Source organism: Myripristis murdjan, chromosome 10 (assembly GCF_902150065.1).
Source record: "Myripristis murdjan chromosome 10, fMyrMur1.1, whole genome shotgun sequence".
NCBI classification, from domain to species: domain Eukaryota; kingdom Metazoa; phylum Chordata; class Actinopteri; order Holocentriformes; family Holocentridae; genus Myripristis; species Myripristis murdjan.
The window spans coordinates 11,786,237-11,798,448 of NC_043989.1; the positions used below are offsets into that span (position 1 = coordinate 11,786,237).

At 43.1% G+C, this 12,212-nt stretch overlaps 1 protein-coding gene across 4 annotated transcripts in view; it reads left to right on the forward strand.

Annotated features, from left to right (window-relative positions):
• Positions 1 to 12,212, forward strand: part of LOC115366222 (multidrug resistance-associated protein 5) — a 29,684-nt gene that overhangs the window by 1,759 nt on the left and 15,713 nt on the right. For 2 of the 4 annotated variants that reach the window (XM_030061569.1, XM_030061570.1), the window contains exons 2-11: positions 631 to 816; positions 1,267 to 1,422; positions 5,680 to 5,827; positions 6,923 to 7,156; positions 7,561 to 7,734; positions 8,559 to 8,706; positions 9,866 to 10,014; positions 11,057 to 11,164; positions 11,390 to 11,749; positions 11,920 to 11,991. In XM_030061569.1, the coding sequence (XP_029917429.1) occupies positions 641 to 816; positions 1,267 to 1,422; positions 5,680 to 5,827; positions 6,923 to 7,156; positions 7,561 to 7,734; positions 8,559 to 8,706; positions 9,866 to 10,014; positions 11,057 to 11,164; positions 11,390 to 11,749; positions 11,920 to 11,991 (1,725 nt within the window). In that variant the 5' untranslated portion in view covers positions 631 to 640. The remainder of the gene's footprint in view (positions 1 to 630; positions 817 to 1,266; positions 1,423 to 5,679; positions 5,828 to 6,922; positions 7,157 to 7,560; positions 7,735 to 8,558; positions 8,707 to 9,865; positions 10,015 to 11,056; positions 11,165 to 11,389; positions 11,750 to 11,919; positions 11,992 to 12,212) is intronic. The other 2 variants (XM_030061568.1, XM_030061571.1) reach the window with 1 other exon arrangement.

The following is a 12,212-nucleotide window of genomic DNA, read 5'->3' on the forward strand; positions in this document are numbered from 1 at the left end:
CAATTCCTTATGATAAAGTGAAATCTTTTTGGCTGCTGTTCAGATCAAGGAAGCAATTTTAACAACAACAACAACAAAGATCTCTGGTAGCTTGTGTTGGGAATCTGCTTTTATATGTGGAATTTCATAGACTAATGACTTAATTGGAAAAAAAAAACAATCAAAAGGTTGATGGACAGTGAAAACAATCATAAGTTACAGCCCTAGCCACGTGCATTTCACATTTTTATGTTTTGATGTTTTCACTCCAACTGAAAGATTATGAGGTCCTCTATGGCTGGAGAAAGTTTTCTTCTTGTTTACTGTAAGTGTACCAGGAATAGAGAAATGCCAGGAATACCTGTTGCTGAAGTGCATCCCTTAAAATAAATTAAGAAAGAAAATTGGCTCTTTGTTCTGATGAATCTGTCTTATAATGTCAAAAATGCGCCGTCACCAAGCTGTAAACTCTAAACTCAGCGTCGTTTCTCTCAGTCCCTGAAGGGTTGGCATTTTGACAGTGTGGTTTTTGCCCGACAGTGGTTCAGTGTTGCAAGGACTAAACACACTGGTTTGACCTGTGATAGGTGATCTACGGACAGCTCTGCAGCTTGCCTCAGCATTGATGTAGGTGTGTTGATCTCTCCCCAGCAGGGCAACCATGTTCCCTGATGCCCTGGAAGCAGCTGGCAGGATGGAGGGCCTGTCGCTGTCCTCGCCGCAGCCAGACCTGCCAGAGCCAGAGGAAGAGGAAGCAGAGGTGGAGAAAGGCCCGAAGAGGAGAGGCCGCTACCGCCATAGCCTGCAGCTTCTAAAGCCCTTCAGGATAACACACAAGTAAGCAGTAACGTCGGTTTGTTAGTCAATTTGGCTTCATGGGGGGTAAAAGCCTGACAAAAGACCATATAAACTGTGTTTGCTGCATGTCTGATGTGTTGACGTGTGGGGAGTAGCAGGGGGCCGTGATAGGGGAGGGGGACTTATCCCGCAGCAGCAGACAGTCCTGTGTTTTGAGCACATGCCGACTGATAAACTGCCCCTGAACTTTTTTTCTTTTTTTTTTCTTTTTTTTTTTTTTTTTTCGCTGCTCCCTCAGATTTTTGTGAAGAGCATGCAAATTGCTGTTCAAACATCATGGGCATGATTCACTTTTCATCAGCTCTGAGCAAAGGCGCCCGCTCCCCCTCAGTGGCCCGTGTGCGCCCGCTCTCTCAACATAGCACCTTTATGTCTGCCTGCATTTTTAGGCATCTAAACCCATTTCTCTGTCCTCTTACTCCGTTCCAGGCACCAGCACCCAGTCGACAACGCTGGCCTCTTCTCCTTTATGACTCTGCAGTGGCTCTCCCCGCTGGCAGTGAAGGCCTACAAGGCGTCCGGCTTGTCTATAGACGATGTGTGGGGACTGTCCTGCCATGAAGCCGCTGAAATCAACTGTCAAAGGTGACGCCACTGAGGCACTAACCTGGTTTAATTGGTTAATGTGACCCGCATTGTTAAAGATTCAAGGAAGCAACATTCTTGTGGTGTCATGTTTCTGTAAATAAACTCACTCCTAGTTGAACCGGATTGTTGAAGTAGGGCATAACGTGGGTAGAAACTTTAGCAAACACTTTTTTTTTTTTTTTTAAGTAAATAAATTCCATAAATTCCAGAGGCTGTTCAGAAACTATGATAGTATTATATGGAGCCTGATAAGACTGATGTTATGGAATAAGAAACAAGACATTTCAATATACAGTGTACAAAAACACATAGGCCTATGACTGTGCAGGGATCCCTCAGATGTGGTTATCAGACTCTTGTGACAAAGAGATGTAATGGAGACAGGATGTTTTACAGTTAACAATAAACTTTGTTGTCCAAAATGACTTCAGTACTCTGATGTCAAATAAACGCCACTGGGTATTAAATAATTATACATAACTATAAATAAAAAAGCACACAGATAAAACAGTAATTTGAATGAAGAAAACGGGTCAAATACTAATTTCTGAATTACCCAAAGCATTGGTTTCTGCATTATTTTGTGTAAAAAATATTATTGCACATCAGACAACATACACGCCTACACTGATACATCTGTGATAGGCCAATATCATTTTTTAGAATTTTTATGAATGCTTACTTGCAACTTCAAAATAACTAATAACATGGAGAGTTAGCTGAAAAGGTAAAAGCTGTGCAATGACTCAAAATAATACTGATATCGTGACATGAGGCGAGATATCATCTGCCTTTGTCTTTTCCTGGTTTTTCCTGGTTTTAAAGACCGTGTTACAGTAAAGGGATGCAATTTTTTGGACTTCTTAGACTGTTGCAGCTGGTCTGCCTCTAACTGCTTGGGCATCACATCCACATTTTTTGTCTAATGAAGCACCCATAGTCATCCCTGCAGTATCATCACACTTATATTGATGATGAATGTATTTGCTCAAAAATGCCATGATATTTAATTTTGTCTATATCACCCAGCATTAGGTGAAAAAGTTGTTTTTCATTTCACCAGGTGTAGCTCCCCGGTGATGCTTGTTGAATTAGGGGCAGACGTGAAGTCGCCATCACGCACACACCGCCAGCCGACTTTAACCTGACTGTGTGGGTTCACTGGGGTTGTTTTCTATACATAAGCAAATATTGAGGGACCTACTTTGCTCCCGTTGCCCTACATGTGAGTAGGATAAATGTGGTGATAACATCAGTCAAACACTGACAGCAGCAGAAAAACAGGTGCCAGGCCAAGGCTGAGAGGGTTGCATTCTGGGTAGTCCTAGTGTGGGAAATTGCAGGTGCTAGTGTGTGATTCTCCTCTCTGTGGGTGTGTTAGGAATGACCTAGGCTGTCTCTGAACATGTTTTTCCTTGCGCATGTGTGTATGAGCCGTCTGTTGACTGAGAGTTGTTTAATGAAAATCCTCTCTCCATTTACGAGTAAAGGACAGTTGTGGTGCGATGGGAGGCTGCACTGTTGCTAAGAATAGCTGGAATTACCGTAGAGATTACAGTAAGAGTTAGTGCCTGACTCGTGAGGCTGTTATGTCATTAGTCTGTCTAGCGAGAGCACACTCTGTCTCTCTCAGTCACACTTACTAGCCGTCTTTGACTGGGACCAGGCTTGGCCACACCATAAGCTAAATGTCTCTGTATGCCTGCCAAGGTACACTTATAGTAATTCCCAGTTGTGACTCACAACCCCCTGAAGTGGATTTTATGAATGAGCATCAATGATCAGCAATTAACCCTATAAAGCCATTTGTATCATATATGATACACATGTTCAATTCCGTTTTTCGTTTTCAGTTTAATCAATACTTGACCAAAATACTCTTGTATACCTTTGAACACTTCCCCTGTTCACCCTGGACCATACCATTGGCACTTCAAGTACATATCATATATCATACACCAGAAAGGTCGTGTAATAACATATTTTTTGAATTTTTTATACATATATATTTTGTTATTGGACTAAATAAAGGGTTCAATTAAAAAAAAAATGGAATTTTCTGCCAATTCTTTCATAGTTCAGGCTTTATAGGGTTAAGGGAGCTTTACATTTTTTGCGTTTTTACAGTTCACCTAATAAACAAATGCTGATGTGCTGCAAATTGTGGTCTCATGACTCTTCGGTGTAAGGGAGGGGGGCTCCACTCTTGTATCTGATGTTATCTACTTAGATTGTAAAGTTCCATGTGACTCGCACTCAGGAAAAATGTGTTCATGTCTTGTTTATTTTTCAGCATGATGTGCATGGTATGCAGCCAGAGTTCAGCCTTCGCCAGTAGCTGCATGCCAATTATTGGGGGCCCAAACAATTGGCAAGCAGCTACCGAAGAAGGCTGAAGCCCAAACGTCTGGCTGCATATCATGCACATCAGGCTGAAAAATAAATAAGAGATGAACATATTTTTCCTGAGTGCGGGTCATAGTGAACCTCACTGGAGTCTCTTTGCCGTGGAGTGATCCAGCGGCGAATTGAACTTTGAGAATTTTGTCTGTGGGTGAGCACATTGGCTCTGAACCTATTGATATTGTAAAAAACATGCTTTGTTTGATCACTCTGGCATGGGGCCAGATGCAAGAGGTCTGGTGCTTCTAGTGTGCATGTGCTTTGCCTTACATGAGGAGAAGCACAAAGAAAGAAAGCAGCAAAAGGGGCACAAAACTGTCAAGTTGGCATGGATGAGCAATAGTATGCATGAGCACTGCTGAGTATCTGGGGTGGAGGGGGAGGCTTTACTTTGTGTTTACATAGCAAGAACAGTTATGCAACCCCCCGATGCAAAGCAGCCATAACGACGAGATGGGAGCATGGAAAAGCACCCTGGGAGAGTTGACACTTGGCGGTGTTCAGCGAGGTGTGAGCCTCGTCTCTGATGTCCTGGCTAGCACACCTATGAAACTTCGCCTTCTTTTGCCATCTGTCGAACTCGCAGGATGGCTGTTGTGAACATTTTCAGTCATGTTTGAAAGCAAATCATTTCTCATGTGGGTTGCTCTGGTGTTGCCTGCTACGCTCGTGTAATTTTTGTGTACAGACAAAAACAAACAAAAACTCATCTTATGGTAACTCATGCAATTATTGTGATGTGCCTGTTTTTTCAGTTTTCAATCTGTTACTGGAAACTATCCGTGTCCTTGTTCTCTGTAAGGGATATTATGATAAGTCCCTTCTGTAAATACACTTGACTTGGCAGCACATACAGTGTATTAATATGAACTGTCGTTTAGGCACGTGCGAGCTAATGCAATGTAAGAGAGTTTTATTTACCTCGTGCTCTACTTGCAGCAAATTGCTCACTTTTCTTGGCACTGTCCACTGATTGCTTTTACCAACACTTCAAAAATACTTTATTTTATTACTCACATTTTAACACCCATTTCCAGTGAATCTAGCTGTGCACTATGCCGCTATTGGGGAGCAATTAATTGTAATTTCTCAGTTAGATTCAGCACCATTTAACTTCAAGTAGTAATTATCAAGCTATATGAGAATCTAGTTGGTTTAATTTTCTTTCTATCTCTGATACGTTTTTAATAAAGCCATTAAGGCGTAAATTAGCCACTGCAGCTGCTCTGCTGCTGCTTTATAGAGTCATTAGCAATGATGCATTTGGTCAACAAGATATTTTAGCCTCTTCAAGGGGCATTATACAGCGATAAGAGTATGTTAGAAGATCTTAAACTTGTTTGGTAGAAGCTTCCTTAGTCTAATTATGTAATGCATCATTCGTGAAAAAGGACTGTACTTGATAGGTGACCTCTAAACTGTTTAGTATCTACACCACAGGCTCATTTACCGGTGTGTCTGCATTGTTTGCCTGCTGGTTTTATGGTTTTCAGCTGTCATTAATGTCAGCCCATATTCCCCTTCTGTCCATTTATTGTCTTCACTGCCCTTTGGACTTGTAGACTGACTAATTGGCAGTCTTTTGTGGGGCATTACATTATTTAATTAACCTAATTTAAGGAAAACCAACAGTACAAAATGATTCATTTCACTCAGAACTTTGCATTTCATGAATGCTAATTTTCATTTACGCTTAATTGGTACCATGGCAGCACTTTGCATAGCATTTATGTTTGAAATGTTGATGGATGTGGGTTTTACCATTTAGGTCAATAAAGTAACCATATAATGACTGAATTTCAGTGAATGGCTCATGAGGCTTGTCGTCATTTTCTGTGTGGCCCCCGACAGGCTGGAGTCTCTGTGGCATGACGAGCTGAAGCGACGAGGGCGTGAAGGGGCATCCCTGACAAGAGTCTTCTGGAGGTTCTGCCAGACCCGCATGCTGGTGGCCATCTTTGCTATCCTCCTCACAATGGTGGCAGGCTTTGTGGGGCCCGTGAGTACCCTCCAAATCCTCCTCTCTTTTTTTTAATTCTGCTGATTCGGCTAATGCGCCTTTCAGCGTGGTCGCTGGCTCGGAGTCCCAAGTCCGGGTGTATTTTCTGAAAATCGCTTTATCCCGTTTCACGCTGGTCTGGAAATTGAAATGAAAACATACTGGGAGATTACAAAGCCTTAGATAGTGAAACCCATATTAATACCACAGATTAGCTGGTTTGTACCCAGTCACGCTTTGGCCCAGAAATACGCATGGCAATGATGTTTTTTTTTTTTTCCTCCATCTGCTACACATTTGGCGTTATATTAACCCTCTTAAAATACCCTTACATCAGCCTCAGACAACAGAGAAATTCAAAGTACTGATACTGCAGAACACTCCAAATTTTAATAACTGATTTTAAAACTGCGGGGTAGTTATGTCTGGAGATCCCTGTCTGTGACATTACTGAGTGGTCCCATTGTTTCCTTGTAGCCTAAGCTTTTTATTTTGTTGTCATGCTACGTGTACACTATGTGCTAGCAACTACCCGCATCTAATAGCATTAACTGGATTTACTTGTTACACAATGACACATTTGACTCACATTCCTATCTGGCTTATTTGGTACACTTGCTGACTGTGTAGTGAGTGGCATATATTGTTCTGTGTTTTATCGATTGCGATGTTATTGTACATAATTGACTTTCCTCTCCCTCCTTTTTATTGTCAGTGCTGAATTTTTAACGTCATCCCGGCCAGACTTTTAAATGCATTGGCTGTTCCCAACTACCTCCCTTTCTGCTCTCCACGTTTTACGCTCATATGTCTAATTTGACGATTCAAGATGTTCCCTCTTCTTCTTTTCTCTTTTATCATCATCCCATCCACTGTCCTGCTTATCTCTATCTATGGCATCCTAAATCCTTCTCTTTCACCCTCTCTCTTTATTCTTCCTCTCCTCCTACTCCTGTCCCACTTTCCTCCCCCCTTTTCCGCTAATCCCATTTTTTTCCTCCCTTCTCATATTTGTCCCGTTACTGTTTATCTGCTGATTCCCTCCTTGTCCCTTTCTCTCTTCTTTTCCAACTCCCCCCCCATGTCCATCCACAGGCTCTCCTGGTCCGAGCTCTGCTGCAGTATTCCCAGAGCTCAGAGAGCTGTTTACTCTACGGCCTGTTGCTGGCAGCCGGGATCTTCCTGATGGAGCTGATGCGCTCCTGGTCTCTGGCCCTCATGTGGGCCGTCAACTACCGCACCGCAGCTCGCCTCCGAGGGGCAGCGCTGACTTTTGCCTTCCACAAGATCCTCCGCCTGCGCAGCACTAAAGACATCAGTCCGGGAGAGGTAGGTGGTACAGTGTTGGAGGGGACTCGGCTCCAAATCGACTAATCATCCCTCGCCTCAGGGCAGCACATTCAGATGATGGAGATGGATTTAATTTCTACTATCACACCATTTCTGCCCAGATCTCCACAGCACTTCTGCTTAGATCTCCACAAATCCCACAGCCTCAGGGAAAGGAAGTTGTCAAAGATTAGTCATTGAGCGGCTTAGGAGGATTCATTGTCCGCCAAGTAAACGTTGAAATTATGAGAACTGTATATGTAGAATTATTCCTATGGTCTAGCTGCTGATGCTTTCATATGTCTTGTTGAAAGGGTTGTATCCCTCTAGTTCAGGGTTGATCTTTCTTTGATTTGTCAAGCCAATGGCGTGTCTGTGTGTGTGTTGCTTGTCTTTCCGCGTAGTTGATCAACATCTGCTCCAGTGACGGCAAGCGGCTGTACGATGCCGTGTCGGTGGGCTGCCTGCTGGCTGGGGGGCCGCTGGTGGGGATTTTGGGTCTGTCCTACACTGCGTACTTCCTAGGACCCACTGCACTGGTGGGGTCAGCCATTTTCATCATCTTCTACCCCACTATGGTATGACTTAACATCGACATCCATGAGAGAGTGCACGAAAACCTTGTTCATTTGCCATTTGAAGACTGTTGTGTAATACTGCTAGAGACAAAATAGAGGGAAAATAGCACAGTCACATAAGGTAGAATAGATTAAAAAAAAACAATACAAGCACACGCACATATACACACACACAGGCAATTGTCATTGTTTTCAGTGTTTTCAATATTCTGCAAATTGTTGACAGCACAGCGGGAGAAAGCATTTTTATTACAGTATTTTCTAAAAGTTCTACAAAAAGTAATGATCAGAGACAATACAGCAGTGAAAAGCATTTTCATTTCAGCTTTTTCTCAAAGTTTTACCAAAAGTAATGATCAGAGAAAAAAAACAGCAGTGGAAGGCATTTTGATTACAGCGTGTTTCTCAGAGCTCGAAAAAGTAATGTCCATAGACTTTTTGTTGTTGGTGCTCATTATTGTCTGAGCTACAGCTTTGAAATTTGGAAATGTTTAATTTGGTTAGTTAGAGATGTAATCAGTCAGATTTTAGCTGCCAAATCTGTGGGTAAACTCAAGCTGCTGGAGAATGCAACCAGTGTTTTTGGCAACATCATAACTCTCAGGCCATCAATCTCCTGTCAACTTTGTTGCTGTTCCTTTTAAATTATGTTCAGTCCAAGTCAGAGTCTGACAGTTGGAGACCCTGATATTGATGTGAAAGACATTTATCACTCAGTTCCCTGGACAGGCCTGCAGCATAGCTGATGTGATTGTGTCTGCTTTCATTTCCCCTCCTGCCACTTATTTTTCTTGTAATCATTTCCTCTGTTGGTGTCTGGACAGATGCTTGCATCGCGCCTGACTGCATATTTCCGCAAGAAGTGTGTGGTGGTGACTGACCGGCGGGTGAGGCTGATGAACGAGATCTTGGGCTGTATAAAGTTCATCAAGATGTACTGCTGGGAGGACGCCTTTGCTCAGAACATCCACAGTGAGTGGCTGTCATGTCGGCTGGTGACTCGGCAATATCATAATACACCACTCATTTCCTGCCTGTGGTCAGGACCAACCGGGTTTCTGGGAATGCATATTTCATGCCATTTATTACTGCTTTTATTAGGCTTTTCATCGACAACTTTCTTTTCCTAAAGGGTCGGCTCATTTGGATGCCTGTCAGTGTAGCAAATGAGTAGCTAAATCATCAATTTATCACCTGAAATTAGACTTATCCTCGGAGTGAACTGGCGAGATACATCTGACCCTAAATCCATTTTCATTAGCTTCCTCCGGTTAAGCCTCTCCCCATGCCATCCACTATAATCAAGGCCATTTTGAATCCCTTGGCTTCAAGGTTAATTTGCAAGGTGTTTAGAGCCGTTTGATACCTTGACGTCCTGTCGAGGCTGCTCCACTTAACCATGAATTAGTGATGGCCCTCTCTCATGAGGCTCTCGCTGTATATGTGGATAAGGATCATTTTCCCCTTTAATCATGCTCCAAATTAGCCAGGTGGGGCTCGTTTTACACTGCTGTTCTGTGATTACCTATTATGATGATAATTAATTGGCATTCATCTTAACGGCCAGTGAGTCTTAAGAGTTACAATGTCTCTCCTTTCGGTTGCTATTGTGGCTAAATAGATGATCACAGTGTTTCTGCTGATTGGGGTATGAGACTTTTGCTTCATTATCCATGCAAGAGGAAAGCACATGGCATCCAAAGGGAGCCCTGTGGGGAATGAAATGTGCTAGGGGGAGGGAGTCTCATATTTCACACACATCGCTGCCAGGGCTGAATAAATGATGCACAAGCTTTTAGGTCCAGTGATTGTAACCAATGAACCGGATGAACAAAGCGGCAAGCACATGCATTTGGGAGATATACGCCAACGTGGAACAAGGAGGGCGGGATGAGGGCATTATATTTGGACAGGTTTCAAGGTCCTGAAGGTTTTGAAGTCTTTTTCACACCATATATGGATATGGGGCCCCTTGTGCCTCTATTTCTGTCTGCTCTGTGTGTGTGTACGTGTGTCCGTGGTTCCCATGGTGTTGTTGGTTCAATGCTCAGTGGATGACCCTTGCAGGGGTCACTTGTTGCGTCCCACCCCCTCATGTCTTTATCTCTTATCTCTCTGTCTGTCCGTCCAGAGGTGCGATCAGAAGAGAGGACGATACTGGAGAGGGCTGGTGTTGTCCAGAGCCTCACAGTGGGCGTGGCTCCCATCGTCGTGGTGATAGCTAGCGTGTGCACGTTCACCCTACACATGGCCTTGGGCTATGACCTCACTGCTGCCGAGGTATTCTTATATGAGGAGCCCTAGTTAACATGTCACCTGCACATTTCCTTTCCCATTCTAAACCAATAAGGAAGTTTGTCACTTGTACTTGTGTCATGTTACTTTTTGCAATATGAAGCTAAAGGAAGTCACTCACATCAGTCACTTCTGTTGTTTCTGACCATTTTTGGTTTCTGTCATCAAATCCGGTTAAGACACAAAGGGTGAAAATGACTTCAAAAGGTTAGCAAAAAAAAAAAAAAAAATCCAGGGTTTATCCAATTTTAGTCCTAATTTGAAAATAAAAGACGATAAATGTGTTTGTTACAGTTGACTAATCCTATCAGCCCATATCGTGTTGGTGCTCAGAATGTAAACAGGGATAGCTGGCTAGATGCGGTTAAGCACAACATGCAGCTGGTGCAGCTGGGCAGCAAGACAAAATTGGGAAACAAACACAAACCTGCAACTTCTTTTTTTTTTTGCTCAACTTCTGTTTTAGCCTCTTCGTGTTTTCCTTCAAAGTTTATTTTTGGGACCTCGAATTGGAAAAACACATTGGAGTGAATGAGGAGGGAATAACACTGAAATCACCAACACTGAAAATGAGAACTCAGAAGCGACACTTATAGTTTTATATCATAACGAGCAACATGGACAGACCAGTGATTTACTAAACTTCCATATTTCTTTAAATACACCGGTCATTTCTGGAACCATGCTTCGTATGCTGTTCCACTGTCTGTCTAATTGTGAAAATGTCATTTCCCATTTCCCATGGTTCCTTGTTTGTTACCGGCAGAGTTAACAGAGATGTAATTATATGTGTTGAAGTGATCATATTTGAGAGCTAACCAAACGGATAATTCTTCAACAGCAACTGTTTTACAAAGATGATGAAGGAACAGGCTGTCTCCAGCTGTGATACGTGCCTCTAGATTTTGTTTGTCTCATTGTGTGTTAGTGCTGAGAGCTCTGTGCCAGTAACTTCTGCTGGTGTGTACTTCAAGAAGCAATTCAAAGTGTAACTCTCTCCTCTCCATTTCTATACACCCTACCTCAGGCTTTCACTGTGGTTGCAGTTTTCAACTCCATGACCTTTGCCCTCAAGGTCACACCTTTGGCTGTGAGGTCGCTGTCGGAGGGAGCTGTGGCAGTGAAAAGATTTCAGGTTGGAAATATAGACAAGTGCTGACATTATGTTTTCTGGGTATGGCTCATATTTTAGACACATGGTAAAAGTCACATGTTAGTGGGAGACGGTTTTCACAGAGTCAGCGAGAAGTAAGTCTGCAAGCCTTTCTGCCAAGCCTTGACCAAAATGCTCTCTGGAATATGTGTGTATACCTCTCTGCAGTGCATAATAAACAATAACCCGTCACGTCTGTCTCCGCAGAGGCTCTTCATGATGGATGACAGGGAGGTCATTCTGGTGAAAATGGAGGATCCTAGCAATGCAGTTGAATTCCGGGATGCCACACTGGCTTGGGACAACACCCGTTCTCCGGCAGCAAAACCTAATCCGCCACCCAAGAAACCGTTTAAGAAAGGGGGCATGAAGCGGGTGTTGCGAAGGGAGAAGCTTAGCCTGTATATTATCACAGAGGAGGGCAAAGAAAACAGCGAAGGTCCCAACAGGCAAAGTCTCCTCACAAATATGGAGCAAGAGAGTCCACAAAGCACCATCTCCTCTACTCAAAGTATACGACCGCCGCTGCACAAAACACTGCACCGCGTTGACCTGCGAATCAAGAGAGTAAATACACACAGGAGACACACACACACACACACACACACATGTGCGCACGCACAGCAAGTGGATTAAACACAGTTTTATTTCAGGAGTGGGACACAGGCTTTATAGGATGTTACCAGGGTTCAGTTTCCACCTCATTCCCATAATGCCGTTGTTGTTTGCGTCTCTAGGGAACGCTGGTCGGAATCTGCGGAAGCGTGGGGAGTGGAAAGAGCTCTCTTCTGTCTGCTCTGCTGGGTCAGGTGAGACTCCACTGCTCACTGAGCTGCATTTATTTTGTCTAGTGAAAGTGTCCTCATCAGATAATGCAGACATATAGATTTGTACAGAGACTTATATGTATTTATGTATGTTTTAAAAGTGAAAATAACAATAATCATCTATGTCTTAGACCACATATTGTGGGATACATGACACAAAATAAGCTTTATCCTGTACATTTACGGTCTTAATGCATTCTTTA